The sequence below is a fragment of the Mustela putorius genome, unplaced genomic scaffold, assembly GCF_011764305.1.
Source record: "Mustela putorius furo isolate JIRA1106 unplaced genomic scaffold, ASM1176430v1.1 tig00000929_pilon_pilon_pilon, whole genome shotgun sequence".
In the NCBI taxonomy this organism is placed as follows: Eukaryota; Metazoa; Chordata; class Mammalia; order Carnivora; family Mustelidae; genus Mustela; species Mustela putorius.
This window is the reverse complement of record NW_025421520.1, coordinates 1,622,027-1,644,871: the sequence shown is the minus strand read 5'-3', so window position 1 is coordinate 1,644,871 and position 22,845 is coordinate 1,622,027. Positions and strand designations below refer to the sequence as shown.

The 22,845-nt window shown below is 60.7% G+C and overlaps 1 protein-coding gene across 1 annotated transcript; it reads right to left on the bottom strand.

Moving 5' to 3' along the window:
* Window positions 1–17,056: 17,056 nt before the first annotated feature.
* MNX1 (motor neuron and pancreas homeobox 1) lies at window positions 17,057–22,610 on the bottom strand. The gene is made up of 3 exons (XM_045086297.1): window positions 21,579–22,610; window positions 18,553–18,713; window positions 17,057–17,972 (listed from the first exon to the last, which is right to left on the bottom strand). Exons 1-3 carry the CDS (start codon window positions 22,279–22,281, stop codon window positions 17,613–17,615), a joined length of 1,224 nt encoding a protein of 407 aa, XP_044942232.1. The 5' UTR covers window positions 22,282–22,610; the 3' UTR covers window positions 17,057–17,612.
* Window positions 22,611–22,845: the final 235 nt, after the last annotated feature.

Here is a 22,845-nt window from a genome sequence, read left to right as displayed (position 1 = left end):
ACTGAAAAGTTACCAGCACGTGTGCACGGAATAGTCTTTTCTGGGGCATCGACACGAGCCCGGCGGCGGAGGCGCGCTGTCCCGCAGGGGGCTCCCCTGGCCGGAGGGAGGCCGCTCCCGTGGAAACCCCTTTTGTCACAGGCTTTCAGACACCGTCTGTACGTGAGCCGACGGCAGCGTGTGTTTGGAAATGACCACGTGACGGCAGCGTATCCGTGTGTGTCCCTAAACGGACGGATTTAAGTCTTGAACGCCCAAGGAGCACGAACAGCGGCCTGCCGGCCTCTTCCAGCTCGTCGGCCCCACCGCCGGCCGCCCCGCTCCGCGTCTCCCAGCTGCTCCCGAGCCGCGTCCGCAGGGAACAGAGCGCACCGGCCGGGAGCCTGCGCTTTCTCTGCGGGTGGGGGTCAGGCAGGGAGCCGGCAGGGCTGAGCAGGTGCCCCCCTCCGCTGGGGCTCAGCACAGCCGCCTGCCTCCCGGGGTCGGGCTCGGGAGAAAAGTGCGTCAGTCGAGCGAGACCACCGGTTTACCGACACCGTCGACCTGTGCTCAGCGTAAGCTCCTGCTTCCTCGATGACCTGCAGACCTGCCCACAGGCCGTTCACAGCAGGGGCAGCCGCTAAGACTGAGAAGAACGGTCCCCGGTCCCTGACACGGCCCTCACCTAGTGGGGGGCGTGGCTGCGCAGGCTGACTTTTTGCAGAAGATAAACTGGGTTCAACGGAATCCTCTTTTTATATCGTCTTTGTTACTAAAACAGTAAAAGCGGTCTCTTTGCCGTGGGATGAATTTGTGACTTCCTTCCTGACGTCCAAGTCTGGCAGGTATTACGTGGCAGGCCGTCCGTTAATGTCTCCTTTTTCAGTGTAAAAGCCCTTTATAGCAGCACACTGTCACGGTATCACATGTTAGTATGCTCTCAGTGAGTGTATCTTGACCAAAAGCTACTGTGAACTCAGATTTGCTTGTAAATATATGGGTTTTCAAAATGTATTATGGTAGGGGCGCCTGGGCGGCTCTGTGAAGCCGCTGCCTCCGGCTCAGGTCATGCACGACGCCCCGGGTCCTGGATCCAGTCCTGTGTCGGGCTCCCAGCTCAGCAGGACGTCTGCTTCTCCCTCTCCCTCTGCCCCTGCTTGTGCTCCGTCTCTGACAAATAAAGTCTTTAAAAAAGATGAAGTAAAACTTGACCCTACAGTATCATAGTTTATTATTTCCCATCTACAATAAAATGTATCTTAAAAAAGTAAGATGTGTTACAGTAATACTCTGCTCTGGAAAATACTGTCCCCAGTGCTTGGTATACGTGGAAATTTGGGGGCTTCTTGTGGTGCAGGTTGAGAACTGCTATTGTATTGACAGAATTTGTGAAAAGACCTCATCTTTTAGGGGACTTCGTCTTTTTTTCCCTCTAAGTAATCTCTGCATCTAGCCTGGCACTTGGACCCTAAGAGCAGGAGTCAAATGTTCTACCGACTGAGCCAGCCGGGAGTCCCTAGGGGATTTCATCTCTAAAACAGAATAAGGAACAAACTTTTTAATGTATTAAAATGTATAAATAAAGTAATTTTTTGTATTTTATTTAGAGTGCCAGTGAAGGTTTGTTTTGAAACAGCAGGTTGGCTGGTTGCACACCTTCTCCTTCCCGTTTAGGAAAATCTGCCCAACCTGTGGCTTGGGCTACACCTCAGCGGCACAGTCCCTCCTCACCCCTCCCTCCCTCTCTGCCCAGAGACCCAGATAAAGCAAAGGAGGCAAAATGTCAACCACTAGTGGATCTGGGTGAAGTTTATGCAAACAACTTCTCTGTAAGTCTTAAATTATTTTAAAATAAGAATTGTTATAAGACATTCATAATGCAGAACCCATCCTTCAAAGTTTTAAAATACTCTAATGCTTTTTCACAAAAATAATTAAGCAAATCACCTCTACCTCTTTTATCAAACAAAACAAAACAAAAACCCTAATCAGGTCTTACCATGTAAACAGCGATAGGGTTTCTGTGGTTTGCCTGGACTTGGGACACCCGCTCAGCAGGAGGAGCAGGTAGATGGAGAGGAGATCCGGTTCCTTCCTAATCGCTGAGCCACGGTCAGTGCCTTGGGATCGAAGCCCATACGTGGGCTGGGTGGCCTTGGGCGCCAGTCACTGAGAGTTGAGCACTCATGCAGGGGCTGGGAAGGATCCAGATGCCCGTGCGCGCGTGGTACGAGCACCTCCCCACCCTGACGCTCGGATCGCACTTGTGCTTTGACTCCGCGGCCATCGCTGGTCAGCGGCGAGGCCAGGAGCCACGTGAGAGGAAGTTGCAGCATCGCATCCCTTTTCCCTGAATGACTTTCCTGAGAACTGGTCTAATTACCAAATTGGGAGCGAACCCTGATGGAACTCTGGCACGGTCCCTTTGCTTGGGTTTTCACGCTGTTCCCCGTTCACGCAGGTTCGACTCCAGTTCCTTCCCTGTGGGACAGTGAGAGGCACGGGTCGCAGGCGTAGGTAACTGGTCTGCGTCGGGGCAGGGTTGGCTGGGCTCTGCCCCGGCCACTGACCGGTCCTCCGCACGTCAGTGGGAGCCGCGTGAACCCATCGCCGCTTCCTGGTCACCGCAGCCTCCCCGCGGAAGGCAGAAGTCACCCGCTCTCTGGGGTTCTCGGGGTCTCAGGGACCCTGAGCAGCTGCTCAGCATCTGGGCCTGGCGGCCCTCCGGGACTCTCATGGGCCTCGGTCCCTCGTGGAGCGTCTCTGCTGGAACAGCAAGTGGTTCTGTCTTCCGCAGGAAAGGCTGCGAGCCGGGCAACATGCCGGGCCCTGAGCCCCGCAGAACACCCCGCCTGACCCTTGGCCTCCCACGGGGCCCCTAAAATCCTTCGCTTGAGCTTGTCCCTGGTCTGGGCGCCCTGTCCCTGATGCCAGAGCGCACGGCGCCCGCTCCCAGCTCCTAACGCAGGCTGTGGCAGGTGCGGCTGTGGACGGCTCTTCTCCAAGCTCCCTGCCCCGCGAAGACACTTCCCGCTCTCGAGTCGTGCGCGAGCATGTTTGTTCGCGTGGCCGGGGGCCTCTGACATCGCTCCGAGCCTCTGCGACGGCAGCCCCTCAGAGAGTGCGGATTGTTGGTCCCGTTCTGCGCTCCCTGGGGGCCTGCCGGTGGCGCCCAGTGAGCTGAGCCTGGCGAACCCCTGAGCCCTGAGACCTGCCTGAAGTCTGAGCAGCAGGCCCCGTGGTGACAGAGCCCCAGACGTGTGAGGCGAGCAGCCAGCCATGCCCGAGGGACAGCGACGGAGAGCTGCCCCTGGGAGGAGCTGCACAGGACGTTGTGGTGGGGCTCCTGGCGCGGCTGCCCAGGCACAGAGCCCTGCCGTGGCCTGGCCCCGGACGTGGCAGGCCCACGGTGCATGTGGAGCCTGACCGAAGGGCCGCAGTTTCCACGCGGAGGACGTGGGTTTGGTCAGTGACAGCAGACTGTCAGCGGATCATTGAGGAGACTAAGTGCCTAAAGTTGGGTTTCAAAAGCATTGACGGACGGAGCCCGGCTCTGGTTGGGCAGGTGGGCATGTTGGGGACAGAGGATGGGCCGTTAGCAGGTTCCTATGACCTTCCTGGCCAGGTGACTGGACCCGGGCCGGCGCAGCTGCTGCAGTGAGGGGGTGTTTCGGAGACACGCTGGGGAGACTCGGCCTCTGGCACCCGGGAACCCACGGGGGTCAGGGTCAGACACAACCCCTGGAGGTGGGACCCCCACGGGAGTCGTGGGCCCAAGGGCCGAGAACAACACCAGCCGCGGGTTTGGCTTTCGGGGGTGTCTAGAGCTGGTCAGAGACACGTCCTGGGGACAGCGGCTCGCTGTGCAATCCGGACAGTTACCGACGGTCGGGAGACACGGATTTTCTCCGCATGATCTGAGTCTGGGGAGCGGCACTTCCCTTTTTCCCACCCTTGAGGTTCTCTGCCCTGGGCTAAAAGTGGACGATGCTAGCAGGAGAGAGCTGGCCACCGCGAGGCCGAGGTCACCAGAAAGGGACATTTATCTTGAGCTCGGCTGGGTAAATGATGAAAAATTATGTTTGCGCGATAAGATGATGAAAGGGAAATGGGAACTGGCTTCAGGGCTCCAAGGGTGCAGAGGCGACGTCAGACACAGCGAGGGCCACACGGGCTTGGGAAACAATGTCCTGTGTGTGCCCACAGGCCGCCACAGCCCAGCAGGTTTGACCTCGAGCGTGTCCAAACAAGGAGGTATGAGCCACTGACCTTCACGGGTTATCAAGGCAGCGCTTTCCCACCCTTTCCCCGAAGGGTGCCTGCCCCCAACGTGCTGTGCCGCCCCCGCGCCCCCCACCCCGTGTGCTCCAGTGGGGACCTCGCCAAGGCCCTGCCCTGGGGAGCGGCAGAGCCAGACACAAAGCCAGGACAGCCTTCAGCCTGGGCCAGAGCGAAAACGATCAGGAGTGTTTTAAAAGTGTTTTTTTCTAGAAAGTCTTTATTATGGGCCACTCCTCCCATTTTACTTTGTCACATTCCTCCTCCTGTGTTTCTGGTGGCCAGGCTGGCCTTTTCGCCTGTCTGTATGTCCGTCCCCGTGCGGTCACACTCACCCGTGTGCTGCGCTGGACTCGTCTGCAAACACGCACATCAGGACACTCGGCTCCTAAAGTCTCGGCCCGCGTCTCCCGGGAATGTGAACGCTCTCTGGGGCCCCCGGCACTGTCATGGCCGCAGAGAGCCTGGCGCTTGTGGGTGCCAGAGGCTGGCGGATGCTCCCCTTGTTCTGAAGTCAGTTTTCTAGAGCTGCTTGTTCCCACCACCAAGAATACAAAAGGAACAGAGGAAGCCTGAGAGGGAGACAAACCGTGAGAGACTCTTGATCTCAGGGAGCAAACAGAGTTCTGGGGGGAGGGGGAGGGAGGGGGGAGGGGGAGGGTGGCCAGAGATGGACAGCGGGGAGGGTGTGTGTTGTGGGGAGTGCTGGGAAGTGTGTAAGCCTGATGAATCACAGACCTGTACTCCCGAAACAACACATTATATGTTAATAATAATTAAAAAAAAAAAAATACGACCGAGGTCCAAACATCTTGTTTCCACTCCTCCTTTAGTGTCGAACATGTCTCTGCTTCTTAAAAAAGTTCGCAGTGCTGGGCTTGTGAAGAGTCAGGGCCAAGCGTTACCTCGAATCCTGGACATGTCTGTGAGCCTCGGGGTAAACCTTCTGGGAGCAGCACCACGTGGTGACACCTGAACCTCTCTCAGCGGCACCCGGGGACGTAATCAGGACCAGCAGTTCTAAGATCCATCGCTTAATTCAAGGCCACCAGACCTTTCCACAGGACGGGTACATTTTTACCTTTGTCATTTGTAAGGGAAATTGTTCACCAGACTTAAGGACATTTTACAAAGGGAAAAAATGGCAAAATGTGGATTTCCTGTTGCCCACCAGTAGTTGGTGGCTTAGGCAGCCATTGGTCACCCTTGCCAGACTCGGGGGTTGCAGAATGGTCATTGTCTAGCTCATCACTCTCCTACATTATCAGCTGATGTTCTTCCTTTGAAACGGGACTTCCTGGTGAGCGTCCGGCTGGCTCGGCCGGTAGGATGTGCAACTCTTGATCTCGGGGCTGTGCATTTGGGCCCCACATCAAGTGTAGAGATTATTTAAGTAAATAAATAAAAATAAACTTTAAAAAAAGTCATGAACACATGAAATGAGTCTCCCTCTGCTGCTCTCCGCTTTTCCTGGAAAAGATCAGACTCCATACGTCTTTCCTGAAGTATCGACTCGATTCGCTGCTGCGCACACAGCGGGACATCACCACTGGCCGCAGCGGCACCAAGGGTCCATTCTCAGGTGGGGGCGCGGGGAGCCTCCAGGCTGCGGCGGGCCCTGGGGGCTCAGCCCTGCTGTCTTCCAGGTGGGGGACTGGTCTTCTGCCCATCGGGGGTCAGGTCCAGCCGGGTGGCGGGAAGCCCTGTGTGCCCGGGAAGCTTGTGTACCACCCAGGTTCATGGCTGTGCAACATGTGTGACTACCCTTCGCAGCCTGGCACGTAGGTCTGTTCACACCGCTCTGTCCCGTTGCAGGACCCTCACGGTCGTGAGGTACAGTAGGACGCAGTGTCGGACCTGGCCGGCGCTGCCACCAGCCCGGCTCACTCCCAACCGGTGACCCGGCAGCCGCCGCATCGTGGAACCACCATCGGTGAGGAAGCCGACTTGCCACGTGTGTTTTCTCTAACTGTCCGGGTGGGTTTGTGGGCACCTGGGACCCTGTGATCACATCAGGGATCAGGACGGGGCGGGCTCACGAGCAGCTCGTCCAGGCGCACCGTCCTCAGTATCGTCTTCACACCGGCCTTTCCCTGACGTGAGCGGAGCGGGCTGGGCGACCAGCTGGCCCGGCTTGTGCGGGACTCGGGGGCCCTCAGGATGGAGCTCTTTTGGTGCTAAAGCTGGGAAGGTCCCAGAAAGCTGTGATGGGATGGTCACCCCAAGTCCCGGAGCCAGTATGCGGCACCAGACAAGGTCTTGGGTAAAATCTGCAGGGACAGTCAGGGCTCGGGGACTGAAGTGCGGCATGAGCGAGGGGCTTGCTATTGTTCAGCCACACCTGTGGCGCCCGTCCCTCGCCTGGGTGTCCGTCGTCACACCTGCGGTGCCCGTCCCTCGCCTGCACCCAGGAGGGTTTCCAGCAGCAACTCCAGCTGTGTCTCTGTCCCCAGCATTTCCTCTCCCCCCCATCTTCATCAACAGTCTGGCCAAAGACATAGAAAGTGCTTGCCGGTTTGCAGACGACCTGACGTCAGCGGGAATAACTCCGAGTCTCACTCCTGGAGGCTGTGTTTTCACGCCCCGTGATGAGCCTTCTGTCCTGCGGAGGCCCGCACTTTCTCTCTGGGCGGGCTCCTATCCAGACCGAGGAGGTGCCTGTGGCCTGAGAGCGGGGCCCGGTTACTTCTCACCCAAGTACAAAGAGGACGGCCTCCGAAGTCACTCTGCTGTCTCAGCCCCCAGTTTGCCACAAACATCATTCCATTCGGCTGCATCGGCACCTACTTTCTACTTCTGAAAAGCCGATGGGGAATCCAGAACATCTTTACCGCCTCTGGGAAAACGGTCCTTAATGAAAGTGAAGCTAGGCCTGCACAGAAGTCCAAGATGAACCCACGGTGCTGAAAGCCGTCCCCGCTCCCAGAAGGCTCTAGAGGGGCACCTGGCACCCACACGCCCTAAACCTGGGCCTGACATGATTTCTAGTCTTGTTATTACTTCCTTTGCCCAGGCCTGGCCAAATGTCTGATTTCCTAGAAAGAGGGGACTCAGAGCAGATGTGCCCGGGGCCGTAATTACCAGCCACGGGACAAACGCAGATTTCCCAGGAAGGGCTTCCAGGGCTCCTGCCTGCCGAAAAGCTAGTTCCTGTGCGTAGGGCAGACCCCGAACTTATTTAACTCATCAAAAATACGACGTGATTATTTGAGATTTATTTTATCCTCGCCCGCAAACTTCCGCTTCGTGAAGGGAGTGCATTCCGAGCTGGCCCAAAGCCGCAGGTGGGTCCGTCTAGCCCTCATTAGGCCCTTGTGCTTTTTGGCTCATACAGACGACGAGATTTTTAAAGTGCTCTCTGCTTTCTAAATCAGATTTAATAGAGCAGCCAGCATCTGCTTTTCTGCTTTAGCACCTGTGGGACCAACACGGCGAGACCAAGCTGCAGGGGCGCCTGGCAGCAGGGGCTGGGCCTCGGGGAGGCTGCAGACCCGGGGTCTGTCCCAGGACGTGGCCCCTGCCCTCCACACCCTGTAAATTCACCCAGAACCGTGACACGGAGAATCCTAAAATACGGTGTGGGCTTTGGGAGTTGGGCCTGCTGCTTTCTGTCCCGCGTGTGTATGAACAGACGTGTGCACCTTGGTTCCTGTTGGCACAGCTCTGCGTTCCTGCAGAGGGTTTGCACGAGCCCCGTCTTCCCCAGAGCAGTGGGTCTGGGCTGCTGTGGACGCTGTAGAAGGAGGGGCCCCATGGCCACCCATTCCTTTCCAGAGCTGCTTCCCCCCAGGTGGGTCCTCCCTGGGGCGAGACTCGGCTCCTATGGGGCCTGGAGGAAGCCGGCTGCTCGGCCCAGGGCTGTGGCCGCCTGCCGGTGCGAGAGACGAGCATTTCCAGAGCTCTCGCTGCAGGCCTTCAGGCGAGCTCCTGCAAAGTGTGCCGCAGAAGAGAAGCGGCCACTGGTCTCGAGGAAACATGTGTTTGGCAGTGATCTCGTGTGAGGGATTCTGTGATGGAAGATGTTGCCGTGGCCCCCCAGCGATGAGGGGCCTGGCCCGCTGGTGGCAGTCAGTGGTGCCCGGATCCTCAAGGCTGGTCGGGCCTCTGGTCTCCGCTGACCCCCTTTTACACCGTTCCAATGGCTTAGGGGACTCTCCGGGGGCAACCTGTCAGGTGTGCCACACGCCCACCAGCCAAGCGCGGCCCAGGCCCGGGCCCTGGGCTCCCCACGGGCAGCGCCGGCCGGCCGGGCAGAATCGTGCAGCACCTGTCACCTGTGCGCGGGAGGCCTGGTAGGAGCCAGAGAGCGTCACAGCACCTGTGATTAGGAGGGCAGCTGGCACGGGAGGCCGAGGAACATTTATGAGTAAACAGGAATTACTTCTGTTCTCTGATTATGAAGGTCACGGTGGTTGAACCCTGTCGGGAAGGTCTCAGACCCATTATCTGCTTAAATAGACCTAGGAAAGAAAACACCGGCAGTCATTAAAAGTGAATTACTTTGTTTTTTGAAGATAGAAAGCCTCCAAAGCCTCACAGTGTGGGGGACGTTGGGGCCCCGCCGTGGCCACCTGCAAATGAGGAGCTTCAGACGGAAAAGCTCACAGGCAGCCACCAGAGACTCGGGCAGGTCTCGAGCTCCCCTGGCGGCTTCTAGAAAACTGGATTTTTTAAGCCATTGTGGAAGCTGCCAAGAGTGCACAACAGGGCATGTTTTCTTTACCTGAGAAATATGGGAAAGGATTTCTGAGAGCTACAAGATCAGCCTAGATTTCTGGTTTAAATCTAGGAGAGGACTTGCGTTTTCTGAGGCGCGGCCGTTATTTTGCAGAGCCAAGTGTCGGGTCAGGGGCGATAATTTCCGTCCCTCCAGACTCAGTGACCCTGGCTCCTCCTCTCACCGCAGCCCTCAGGCTCTTTGGGGATGTCCTCGTCAGGACTGGCTTGTCTGAGCTTCATTCGGAAAGGCTGAGGCCTGTATCGGAGAGGGGCGGGCGGTTGCCACCTGGAGGTGGGCGGCGCAGCGCAGGCCACTGACGGAGAGCCAGGCCGGAGGGCCGCCGGGACATCGGGGGCTGCTGCTAACTTTGCCGAGCTGGGGGAAGAGCAGCAACTTGACTTACGGGCTCATTTTATGTGTTCATCTCTGTGGACCCTGGGAGCTCTGGGAAGTTTAAAAAGAACCCGAACAGACCTAGAATAGACTCAGCGGCAGAGTAGAGGTGCCCAGGGGCCGAGGGAGGGGTTCTTGTTTAATGGGGATGGAGTCTCTGTTGGGGCTGCTGAAGAGGTGGTTACAGACGGCGCGGACAGGTACACAGCATTGTGAGTCCGTGCGGTGCCCCTGACCTGTACACTCACAGACGGCGACAACGGGACGCATCGTCACGTGTGTCTGAGCATAGCAAACGCCTGTGGCAGAGTTTGTTGGTTGTTTCCCAACATCCACTCACCAGCTTGGTCCCGCCAACCAGAGCCAGGCCTGCAGCCAACCGGAAACACCCCGTTCCGGCTCCCACGAGGCTCCCGGGGGCCGTGTGACGATGCTCGCCAGTTGAAGAGAACGTGTCCGTTTCTGAACCCCTTGCAGGGTAGGCGCTTATTCGCCCTTTGCCCTTTGCCCCGGTGGCTGGGTTGCGGGGGCCCAAGCGCCATCCCAAACCGTGGAGGAAAAGCCATGAGATCATGGGCGTGGGGCCCTGGTGCTCGTGGGCCCCCAGCCAAGCCCTGGACAGGCTAGGTGCATAGGAGAGAAACAAACGTCTGTCTGTGTGACACTCTGATTTCTGGGACTCTCCTGTCCCATCAGCCCCCCAGTTCTGACTGGGACGCTGGTGGCTGCTGTCCAGGCACGGATACCACTAGCAGGCCCCGTGGCCAGTGCCACACCGAGCAGGAGCAACGAGGGCCACAGGCTCATCAGCAGGGCACTCGCGTTGTAGCCACGTCCGGGATGCTGTCCCCCGTCCCCAACCGGCTGCTCAGCCCCAAGGCCCACGGCATAGAGAGCGTGGCCCTGTGGTTCTGGCCTTCTGTCCGGCGCCTGGCACACGACAGTAAATACCCCTTGAATCAAGAAGGCAGGGAGCCACCCGTGGTCTCCAGCCCTGTGGCAGGCACCGGATCAAAGAGCGCGGCCTGTGGGACAAGCCACTGCGAACACCGCTTGGCTGGTCCGGGGAGAGGGGGCTCCGCAGCCCCCCGCCGGCCTGTGTCCATGCGCCCCCGACGAGCACGCATTCGTCGGGGCTCTGCCCACATCACGTTCGCGAACAAGCGTGGGTCAGACGGGAGTCATGTCCCCACGCAAGGCGAGCTGGGACCTGCCAGGACGCCGGGGCCGAACCACCGGCTGCCAACAGCATCGCCCTCGCTCCCTCGGTCTCTGCGGATGGGTCCCAGATGCAGGGGGAGTGGGCCCCCAGGTGCCCAGGCCCCCGACAGGCAAGCCCAGGAGGGCAGTGAATGGAGAAGGGAGACCCCACGAGCAAGAGGCCGCAGGCTCCGAGGGAAACCGCAGGAGGGCAGTGGCTGTGACCGATGTCCTCTGTGCCCAGAGCTGCCGTTCCCCGCAGCCTCGGCGAGGCGGGCGCTGCCCTTCCGCACCGGGCCAAGGGCGACCTTGCCGCTCAGAGAAGTGACGTCCCTTGCCTGAGGCCGCCCAGTCGGTGTGTGCTGACCCTGGGTTTGCCCCCACCTCTCCCCACCCCCGCCGGCTCTGTGCCATGACTTCCTCCCCGGCACCCGCACCGGCCCCTCCTCCCTCACCCCTACAGCACAACATCTTCTCCCAGACTCTGCTGGGCTACAGCGGCCTTGGGAGACCTTGAGGGTGTGCTCTCTGCACCTCATGGTCTGGAGAGCCTGGGCTGAGGAGATACACGTGGGGTGGGGCGGAGGGAGGTGTTCTGTTGGCTCGATGATCCCAGGGGCACCTGGGTGGCTCAGTGGGTTGAGCGTCTGATTCTTGGTTTCAGCTCAGGTCATGATGTCAAGGTCATGGGATGGAGCCCCGCATCAGGCTCTTTGTTCAGTGTGGGGCCTGCTTGAGATTCCCTCCTTCTCCCTCTCTTTCCACCCCTCCCCCTCCCTAAAATAAGTAAATCTTAAAAAAAGAAAATAGGCACCTAAAACTAAAAGTGTTATATGTCAATTGGACCTCAATAAAAGAAGAAAAAAAATCACACGTGTGCTCTATTTTTCGCTCAAAATTCCTGTTTGCACTGCCCACACGCCTCTCTATTCTGTGTTCTGGAATATTTACTCCAACAGAAGGGTTAGGAAGTGGGCACGTGGTGGTCTGGGCCTTAGATCAGTGTCCTGCACAATTCCTCAAGCACCCCCTCCCCCAGCCACTGAAAGGAGACAGCTGGCATCAGGCTCGCCTCCTCACGCTGCCGTTAAGGCTGCACATCTCGGGCCCAGGATGAGGTTCCAGGTGGCGGCTGCGGTCCCATCCACCTTGGCCTTACCTTACCCTGCACATAACCTCATGTCTTCACTGGCCTTTTACATTGTATAGCTTATGTATTTGTTATTCTTCTCTTCCTGCTACAATGTAACTCAGGAGGATGGAGATTCCCCTGTTCTGTTCACGTGTGTCTCAGTGCTTGGAACCTGGTGAACCACGTCTAACTTAGCAGGTATTCAGAAAGTTTGGTTGAATTAATGACTGCAGGAGTTGGCTATAATTCTCTGTTTTGAGAGGTGGGAGGCTACAGTGTCCCACAGGCCCCAATCCGGGGGCATATGTGGGACTCTGATCCCCCCCAGAACATTTCATCACCAGGATAAACCCACCAGGGTGGTAAGAAGTGCTGAGGATATGTTGCAGCCCCAGAAAAAAAAAAAAAATTTTGTGTGTGCATTTGTTTTACAGATAAATCTATTTTAGAAAAACTGCAAGTTTCCTGTCGTGGTGTTGGCCTCTCTGTTATAAACAACCAGAAGCACGCCCTCCCCCCGCCCCGAGCCTCTGCTTGGCGGGGACTGGGAGGCAGCTAAGCCTCCTGCCCGCCGCCTGCCTGGAGCTCACGGCGGCCGGCTCCGGGGACAGGGCCGCCCTCCTCTCGGCACTAACCCCTCTCCCAGACGACCCTGGTTCTCCTTTTTCTAGGTGTTATTTCACGAGAGGGGGAAATTTTACGCTTGGAAGAAAGGATATTAATGGGGAAGGTGGAGAGGAGCATTAACCACCGGCAGGAAAACCGGAGGCATTATGATGAAAATGGGTGAACTTGGAACCCTAACCGCAGGCGCTGCGCGGCGCTCCCGATTCCCACTGCCTCTGCCCGGCGCCCCCAGACCTCGTGGGAGCGTCTCAGGCGCCCCTTTCCCATCCCCGGGCTGGCGAGGTCGGGGCAGCCGGAGCAGCAGGGGCGACGGGTCACCGCGTCAGGCTCAGGGCGGGAGCCCGCCTCTCCCCCTCCCCCCCACCCCGCAGGACCGGGCTCGGCGACCCCACCTCGGCCCCACGTCGGCCGGCTGGCCCTCCCGCCCCCCTTGCGCCCCGGGCCTGACCCCGCGCCCCACCGAGATAAGGCGGCGGGGCTTTGTTCCTCCCCCCAGCTGGGTAAACCGCGCCCGCCGACCCCCCCCCCAGCGCTCCTCCCCACCGCTGAGGCCGCCCGGGGTGGGGGCACCCTTTGTCCTGCCGGAGGGCGGGCGGACAATGGCCCGGAGGAGCCGCACATTGTCGGAACCTTGTGTACACCTGGGGGGCGGCAGGTGCGCGGGGTCGGCGCGGGGCCGGGGGCGAGCGGGCGGGGGGGGGGCGGGCATGTGGGGGCGCGGGCCTCCGGGGAGGCCTCCGAGGGGGGAGAAGACCCGCCCCCACCCGCCCCGGCCCGCCCGCTCGCTGGACCTGGCGGGGGGGAGGGGGTTTCTCGGCGTCCAGTTGGGGACACACCTGGTGCGGGATTTACGAAGTGAAAGTGTTAAACGAGGCCGCCAGCTGGAGGCCCGACCCGGCTTTATGAGTTTTATTAGGTGCCCTATTATGGAAAATAAACTTTAATCCGACCATAAAAACCAAATCTGAAAAACATATTTGCCCTTGTGGTGCGGAGCGGCGCGGCGTTCGCGGCGCAGGTCCCACCTCCGGAGGGATTAGTCTGACGGGGGAGACCCGGCGCGCCGCAGGACTTTGATACCGGCTGGGGGCCGCGCGTTTGCGGGGAGCACGCCCCCACGCCGCCCACCCCGCCCCGGCCCCGCCCGCGAGCCCCGCCCGGTCCCGCCGCAGCCCCTGCGCCACCCCCACCGCTCGGCGGGCCACTCCCCGGCGCAGCAGCGCAGCCCGGGCCTGGCCACCCCGGGACCCGGGGCTGGAGGGGGCGGCGCAGGGGAGGCCGCAGGGCCGAGTTACCCCGCAGGCCCCGGAGGCGCTCTACGGCCCCGCCCGGACCTGGAGTTCGGGGCGGGCGCTCTACAGCGCAGCCTGGGATCGCCAGAAGCCGTCCTGCCCCGGTCCGGGGCCGCCCCTCCTGGACCTTGTCTGTGCTTCGGATTTCCCACAGCAAGTCCGGCCCCTCTTGCAGGAAGCGGGGTTGGGAGGGAGGAGGGAGCGGGAGGAAGGCCCGTCGGAGCCGCCCGCGGTGCCGGCGCGGTACTGTTCACTGGGCTTGGGCAAAAGGTCTCTGGGATCCTCTCGCCTCCCCAGACTGAAAGTCTGAACCCACTGGAAGCTCCTTCGCCTCCTCCCAGGCCCCGACGACCACCGAGAGTGCACGTGTAAGGACAGCTGTGGAGGCTTGTCGCGGGCACAAGGTCCTCAAAGTGCGTCAGGTGGCAGGACTTCCTCCTCAAAGGCCGAATGATACCCCTTTGTGCCCGTGTAGTCCTCTTGCTTTCTCTGGTCCCCAGCGGACGCCGCAGCCGCGAGCGCGCGTGGACGGGCCTCGCTTCCCGATCCCATGCCCAGGGCTCGTGCACGGGCAGCCCGAAGCAGGACTGCTGGGGTTTTGTCGTGTGTTTTCCAGGAAACTCCATCCTGTTTTCCGCAGCGGCTGCACTGCTGTAGGCTCTTCCCCGCAGCGCACGAAGGCCGCGTCTCGGATCCTCCCGGGGCCTGTTACTGTTTTCGTTTTTTTGCAACAGCCGAGGTGTGGGTGAGGGGTGGTATCTCAGTGTGGTTTTGACCCGCATTTCCCCTCTGGTGGCTGGCGGTGGTGTCTTTCCCTGCTGCCGACCATCTGTATGTCCACCTCAGAAAAATCTCTATTCAAGCCCTTTGCCTATTTTTAAACTGGATTGGTGCTTTTGTTGTTGAGTTGTATACGTTCTTACATTTTGGCATATTAACCCCGTATCAGATATATGATTTATAAATATCTTCTCCCAGTCCTGGGTTGCCTTTTCATTCTGTTGACTGCTTTGCTGTGCAAAAGTTTTCAGGTTTGATATGATCCCGTTGGCCTATGTTTGCTTTTGGTGTCATAGGAAGTCTTTTAAGCTGATCTTGCCAAGCTGACTTCCCTCAGGGGCTGGGATGTGGAAGGCCCACCTCACAAGGAACAGACACTTCCTCTAGGTTCTAGTCGTTTCTGTACTTCTCAGGCTCTGGCTATTAAAGCTTCTGTAGGGGCCTGGGACCCTGGGCCACCCGCCAGGACTGGACAAGAGACGTGTGTGCCGTGTGTGCCGTCGCCTGGAAGATACGTTTAGATTGGTTTCCTTGTCACAAGAAAGACTGTGTCCACATCCTTCTGCACATGCTGGAACACTGCCAGAGCAATGTCTGTCTTCTGAGAACGAAGGAGAACCTCCCACTAGTGTGAAGAGAAGCGAGCTCAGGCTCCGGTCCTTGGTAGGCAGGGGTCCGTCCAGTCTGGCTGGGGTTCTCGCAGGAGCCGGCTCCACTTTGGGTGGGGGCCTCGCTGGGGACCCAGCCCTCGGGGCTGCAGGTCTCCACTGGCACCCTCGCTGTGTGGAACTCGGAGAGGCCACCGCGATGCCCCCGTGGAGCGTGGGCTTGTGTCCCTGGACCCGTACTGCGAGGACCTGGCTCCAGGTCGTGGAAACAGGGTCCTGAATGGGGCTGCAGACTTCTCACTGGCACGGGCAGCCGGGTGGGGGGCACGGCCCGCGAGGCGGGAGGAGCAGGGCCTGGCGGCCGTTCATTAGGCGGAATGAATTGTTCGCCGTGCCCGGAGTGGGTGAGGATGAGCCAGTGATTATATTTAAATTTGCTATAATTGATTTGGGGAAGAGCTACTATGACAAGAACGAATTGATCATTAAATTTATTAGCGAGATAAATTCCGCCGCGATTAGGCAGCTGGCTGCAGGCGCTGGGGCCGCGGGCCGGGCCTCCCCGCCGCCAAGTCCCCGCGCCAAAGGCGCGCGCGCTCTGCGGGCCGCGGCGGGGTCAGTACGCTCGGCGGCCTTCAGGGCTCCGCTTCCCCGCGCGCGGCGCGAGCCGGCCTTCCCGACCCGCAGGCGGTTCTGTCTCTGGGGCGGGGCGGGGGCAACCCGCAGGCCCGGCTGCCCCGCGCTGAGCCGAGGGCGGCCCCGCACTGAAGGCAGCGGGGGAAGAGATTGCTTCGGGCTGAGCTGCTCCAATGTGTTAGAAATTAAAGCGCCCTCGACGCAGATGGCCAAGGTTTGGTTTGGTTTTGATCCCGCGAAGGCATCTGTGTTTCTCTTCTCTCCCTCCCCAGCCGCCCTCTCCTGTCGCCACCCGCCTTCTCGGGGCCCTCGGGCTTCCCACCAGTTGCACAGCCAGTCCCCGGCCCCCCAGAGCACCTTTGGACCCGCCCGGCCGCGGCCCGCGCCCTGCCCGCAGCTGCTGCCGCCGGCTCCGGCTGCGCCCGCCAGGCCTCGGCGGACGTTGCGCTTCAGGGAACGAGCCGGGGTGATAATGAGCTGCCGGAGAGGGCATTAATCTCGCCCCGGCCCCAAGGTAGAGGAGTGGCCCCGCAGGCCCGCGGTAATCACCCAAAGGAAACGCCTGGCCCTTGTGAACTCATTCATCAGCCGGGAGGGGTGCGGGGAGAGGGCGCGCGGGGGGAGGGGCGCTCGCCGGGCGCCCGGGGGCCGGGGAGGAAGAGGCAGAGACGGAAGGACGGAGGAGGGCACGAGGGAGGGAGAGAGAAGCCGCCTGCCCAGGCCGCCTCTCTGCTCTCGGCCCACGAGCGGCCGCGGCCCGGCGTGGGGGAAGCGGAGCGGCGGGGGGCGCGCAGGTGGAGCGGCGGCGGGCTCGGCGGGTGATGGGGGGCGCCCGCCGCGGGCTGGATCAGTCCAGAGCCGCCGCAGCAACCCCCTCCCCCCAGGCCATCCGGTCGCCCGACACTTGCTGCGGACACGTGCACAGACCCCAGGAACGCGGCTCCTACCCGGAGCCGGGAAGGTCCTGCGGGAGAGGGAGCCGGGGAGAAGCCCGGGGTTACTCGAGGCCTTCGGACCCCCAGACGCCGGGAAAATCTTCTCGTCGTTTTCAAGGTTATTTGCTGAAACATTCGATGGTGCGTTTCCACGCCGGTGAAGCAAGAGCCTCAAGGAAATGAAAAGCTAAATACTCGGGGTCCGAAGTTGCTCTCCTGAGATTCACGCACCGGGGCGCGCGCTGACCCTGGTCTCAGGTATTTTTACCAACATCCGGCGGCTAGGACTCCCCGGCGACGGGAACCAGGGGCCCCGCCTGCGACACAGCCCGGGAGAGGCGGTGTTCCCGACGCCTGTTTGTCCTTCTGATTTGCACCTTTTGCTGTCAATCGTGGAATTCGCCACACCCCATCATTTCAACAACAAAACAGTGCAGCGGCTTTTCCAACTCACTCCCCAAAGATCTGCACTCACGTCCAGTAAAAAACCAATTTATTTTACATTCCATCGTGGGCGATGGGAGAAGCTAAATAATAATTTAGCATGCATAATTAGACGCTTCTTTATATATATATATGTATAAATACAATATACAAAAATAAAGACAGTACAGGTTGAGATTTCCAGCAGTTTGAATGCTCATGATATAAAGTCCCCCCCAAGACAGGTGAGCACAAAACATTCTCCCTTTTTCCATACTCAGCAGAATGGCCATTCTGGAGAAGGTTTCAAGTCTTCCAGGTCGTCCAACACTGGAGGTTTGCGCCTTCTCCATTCGGGAAGAGGGGGTACGAGACTCCCTCTGGTACCTGTCAGCTCTTCTCACAAGCACGGCCCCCAACACTAACCAAAATGAAATTAAAAAGAGCAGGAGTTCAAGCTTGAACCCGCTGGGCCTCCCTCTCTCTGTCCCTCGAAGAGCAGCCCAAACGGGCAGCCCCAGAGGGACGGCTGGTGGCCTGGCTCACAGGCCTGCGGGGCTGGACCTGGACAGGCTGGTCCGGCTGCTGGCTGCCTGGGGCACGGGGCCCCTACTGGGGCAGGGGCTGGTGCCCAGGGCCCCCGGGCCGCGGAGGTGGCGAGTCGGCCTCGGAGGAGCAGTCGGAGGAGACGGCATGCGTGCCGGCACCGTTGCTGTAGGGGAAGTGGTCCTCGTCCTCGTCGTCCTCATCGTCCTCGGGGTCACTGTCCCTCAAGTCCCGCAGGCGGCGTGTGCTGCCTTTGTCCCCGATCACCGGCGGCCCCAGCAGCTCCTCCTCTCCCTTGTCGTCTGCGCCCCCCTTGCTGGCGCCCCCGCCCCCCTGCCGCTTCTCGGCGTCCTGCGCAGCCTGCTCCTTGGCTTTTTTGCTGCGTTTCCACTTCATGCGCCGGTTCTGGAACCAGATCTTCACCTGAGAGCATGAGAGGCTGTGAGGAAGCGGCCACCTCCATCCCCACCGTTTGTGAGGCCCCCAGCTCAGCACCTGCACCTTGGGCTTCAGAGCAGGGGACACGGAAGCTCCAGGGGGAAGCAGCTTCCCATGCCTGGGCATCAGCAAACCCAGGAGTGGGGCTGGGGGTTTCCAGGGAAGCCCAGACTCGGACCTCCACTGCTGGACTCTGGTCCTTTTCTAGGGGTGCTCTCCCACTGCCCAGGAAGGGCCGGAGCAGCTAGCGTCCATACCTGTAAATCTCAAGATGTTCCCTCTCTTTCTGGAATAAAATTTCTTGAACATGGCCTGGGGACCATAGCTTCAGAGTGGGAGAGTGCGTGGAGGGTCCTTCAAGCGCAAAGTTCGAGGTCTGACCTCAGCCTGCTGGATCAGACCTCGGGGCTTGGTGCATGAACCCCAGCGAGGCCAACACGAACTCTCCCCTCGGACGTCAGTCGTCCCCCTAAAGTCAGGAGGCTCCGCTCCAGGTGCCAGGAGTGCAGAGGGAAGAGTGTCCCCTAGGAGGCCGGCTGGTGGTGTGGTGGGGTGGGCTGCGTACCTGGGTCTCCGTGAGCATCAGCGACGTGGCCACCTCGAAGCGCTTGGGCCGCGACAGGTACTTGTTGAGCTTGAACTGGTGCTCCAGCTCGAGCAGCTGCTGGCTCGTGAAGGCCGTGCGCGGCCTGCGGCACTTCCCCAGCAGGCTGGACTGTGCCTGGGCTGGGACAGAGAGGGGCGTGAGGCCTGCAGCCTGACGCTGTCCTCCGACCTCCCGTGGGCCCCCAGTGCCCCAGAGCCCACCACCCACGTCTGCCACCTGGCCTCCCGGACCCTGCTGAGTTACTGCTTTTTCTTCAGTGTCAGCACCCTCTCCCCAAGGGACCGGATGACCGGACGAGCCCAGGACCTGGATACCAGGGACAGACATACGGGTTTGGGTTTAATGGGACTTCTTTTTTTTTTTTTTTAAACTCAGGGTCTGGATGTTCTGATTAAAGAGAGCCTATCAGCCAGGGCAGCCCCCTTCACCTGGGGGCAGCGGGGGTGTGGTGGTGGTGGTGTGCAGTGAGAGCGGAGAGGTACAGGTACAGCTCCTCTCCAGTCCTCGGCCAGCCTCCCCCAGCTCAGCCACAAATACAAACAGGTCTGGGAATCAGCAGCCCCATGTCCTCCTGACCAGCAAGGAGCCGGTGCAGGATTCCCAGCCCCGCGTCCTCAGCTACCGGAGAGGCAGGGCCAAGGCCAAGACAGGAGGAAGCGGGAAGGAGAAGGACCGCCTCTCGGGCCGATGAGAACCCGGCCCGCTCCCCCCTGAAAATTCTTCCTGACAGCCCTGCCTCCAGGCTGCGGAGGAGCAAAGCCCCGGGAGACTGGACGCCTTTCCAGAACAGCTCTCACTTCACAAATTGAAGGCTGAGGCCAAGCGGGGATCTGGCTTTCTGAACGCGCAAGGAGGTCCCTTGGCTGAATTTACATACGTTCACACGGTTACATCACAGAGAATTTTATGACCTCAAAACGAGACTTCCCTTGATTTCCCAGGAGCCTGACAAGTGTTAGACAATAAACGAAAGGGAAGAAAAGAGGCCAGCCGGTAGGCTGGGCTCAGGCCCCCCCGGGGGGGGGGCAATTTGCTTTACGGAAGGCCCACGCCCCCAGCTTTAGTTAAATGAGGCCCCAATTCCCAACTCGACAATACATTAGAACTTTAATTAAAACACTGGCTCCAAAGGGACCGTTTGAGAAATGCCATCCAACAGAAGAGACAACCAATTAAAGGAAACCAAACGGGTTTTCCTGCGACCAGAGGAAGGGACTCTCAAAACACATTCCGGCATCCTGGCCTGTTTATTATCGCCTTTTAAGATTTGATATTTAGATTCCTTTTCTAATTCAGCTACCTCTAGGTCAACATTAGGAAACAGGGATGGCAGAAGGAATGGGACTTTTCTGAGCGACCTTGAGCTTCACGCAGGAAAGCACCGTGGGTTGGGGGCGGGTGGCAGGGAACCCAGCACCCAGAAGAAGCGTGTGTTTGTGTGTGTGTGTGTGTGTGTAGATCACCACCCCTCAGTGGGAGATTAAGCTTCCCAGGCTCTGGGACATGCAGATCATAAGGGAACATCCACGAGTGCCATCAGAAGGGGTGGGAGGCTCTGTTCACAGTGGAGCCCAGGAAGAGCCGGAGTTTGGCTGACCCGGGATCGGTAAGTTCAGATATGTTTGCCCCAAGCTGAAAGGTGAGTCCCCGCTTTCCCTGCTGCAGATCCGAAGGGGCTGACTTCCACCTGGACGGGCTGCGGGCTGCGTGGCCATTAGGGTCTTCTGGGAGCCGAGCTGCAGAAAGCCTGTGGTGGCTACGGGCAAACAGTCGGCAGGCGGGGATTTTCTCACCCGCCTGTGACTTCTGCAGCTCTCAGGTCCCTAGCTTTTCTCTGTTTAGTCACAACCGTGGCTTCTAGCAGAGGAATCTGAATTCTGCCAAGGGTTTATTTTTGTTTTCTTCTTTGCTTTTTTCCTCTCCTACGCCTGCATGTCACCAGTCTAAGCACATCCACTCGGAAGGAAACAATGGGGTCTCTTTGTTTGGGTGTTCTGCGGCAGAAAGCATGAAGTCTCCCGCATCAGCCTCTCCGTGGAGCCCGGTGCGGGGAGCAGACAGAAGATTGAGACTCCCCAGAACGCCAACCCCTTGGGCCCATCCAAAAAGTCGGGTGGGCTCAGGCCTCGGGAGGCGTACCCCCTGCCTGGCAAGCATACTGCCCACAACCCAGCAGCTCCCAGGCTGGGGCCGGCCAGCCGTCCTGGCTTCTGTCCTGGGGAGGGGTTCCGCCTAATGGGAGCCTCCAATTCTGGGTGGGCACCTGCCAATCCCTACAGTGGGGTTCGTGAAAGAGGCACATCTCCCCTTCTGAAGAAGCCCACCACGGCTCTGTTCAAGTCCGGCCATCTGCCTACTGGACATCACACCGTGGCCCAAGCACCCTTACAGAGGCAGCCAGCACCTCTGCAAAGGGCCAGAGCAGAGCCAGGGACCTGGCCTTGTGGCCCTGGCCTCTTGAAGCCCATTTCTTGTTCTCTGTTCCTGAATCTCTCCTCCTGAGAGGGGCTGGGGTAGAGGTAGGGGGTCTCTCCAAAACCCACAATGCGGTACCTAATTCAAGTTCGTTTCCCAGGAGATAAGCCCCTGGTTTAGGTGGCCTCGATCCCCAGGCCGGCCTAACTTGGGCGCTCTTTGACTCGCCTTCCCCCACCACTTCCTTCTCTTCCAGCCCGCCGGTTAATCATTAGGTTTTAGTCTCACACCTCCCGCTGCCCCTTCCCATTAGGAGAGGAAGAGAGAGCAGGGCCCGCGCGTGGCCATTTTAATCCTTTCGCTGCCAGTCCCACAGCGGGCAGTCCACATAAGTCTTCGCGGGCCCCGGGCGGAGCCCAGGCGGCTTCGCGGCGCCTCCGCCGCGCGTTCTGAGCCGAGAGCAAGATGAAGGAGGCGCGGTGGAGGAGGGCGCGCGGGAAAGCCCTGTGCCAGGACCCCCCTTCCTCCCTCCCTTCCTCCGCGGGCGCCGGCGCCCGCGCGGTACTCACAGTTAAAGTCGGGCATCTTGGGCAGGATCATGCCCGCGGTGGACGCACGCAGCCACTGGTCCAGCTGGAAGGTGCCGGCGCCCAGCTTGATGGGGTCGGCGGGGTGCGCAGCGTGCGCGCCCTGCACCTGCGGGTAGGAGTAGGAGAGCGCCGGGTGCTGGCCGGCCAGCGCGGCCGCCGCCGCCGCCGCCGAGTAGCCGTAGACCGGGTGGCCGTAGAGCGCCGCCTGCGCGGGGAGCCCCGCGCCGCCCTGCGCGCCCCCGGGGTGCAGCCCCAGCGCCAGGCCCCCCGCGGCGGCGGCGGCAGCGGCGGCCGCGGCCGCGGCTGCGGCGGCGCCAGGGTGCGCGTGGTGGTGGGGCCCCCCGGGTCCGCCGCCCGCGCCGCCCGCGCCTCCGCCCGCGCCGCCCGCGCCCAGGAAGCCGGGCTTGGGCAGCAGCGCGCAGTGCGCGGCCAGCAGGCGCGGCGGCGAGGGGCTCTCGGCGTGCAGACGGTCGGCGGGCGCCGCGGGCGGCTCCGAGGACGCGGGGCTGCAGCCGCCGCTCGCCCCGCCGCCGCTCGCCCCGCCGCCGCCGCCGCCTCCTGGGCCGGCCGCGGCGGCCGCGAGCGACGTGACCAGGGCCAGCGGCGCCGTCTGCGCCGAGGCCGATCGCGGGGGGTCCACGGCCAGCAGCGCATCGATGCGGAAATTTTTGGATTTTTCCATCGGCTCGTCTGGGGCTGGCGAGCGGGGCCGGGCGGCGGGCGGCGCGGCCGGGTGCGGGCTCGCGGAGTCCTGGCGCGGCGGCGACAAGCCCCGGGTTCGGTATTGTTATGGTGATTATTTGCCAATAATCAAAGTCGCCGCCGGAAACTCAGCCGAGGGTGACCATGGTCCGGGCGCCTCCTCCGGGCGGGCCCCGCCCCGGGCCGCGCTCTCACGCGCTCGCACAAACTCGCACGCAAGTGCCTGGGCGCGCCGGGCCGGGGAGCCCGGCTCAGTGCGCTGGACCCTCGGGCGACCGCGCCGAGGCCGCTGGCGCCGTAGTGGGGACCCGCGCCCCTCCGCGCACTTGAAGCGCAGCGCGGCCGCCGATTGGCGCGCCCGGCGGGGGCTCAGGGAGGGGCGCCGGCCCGGCCATTGGCCGAGGGGCGCACCTGTCACCGTCCCGGCCGCCTGCCGCCCCGCCCCTGCGCCGCGGGGTCCTAAACAACCCGGGGGCTGCGCCGCGCTGGCGGGGCGGAGACCGCCCTTGCCACACTCGGAGGCTCAGCCTAGGGACCCTGCCCG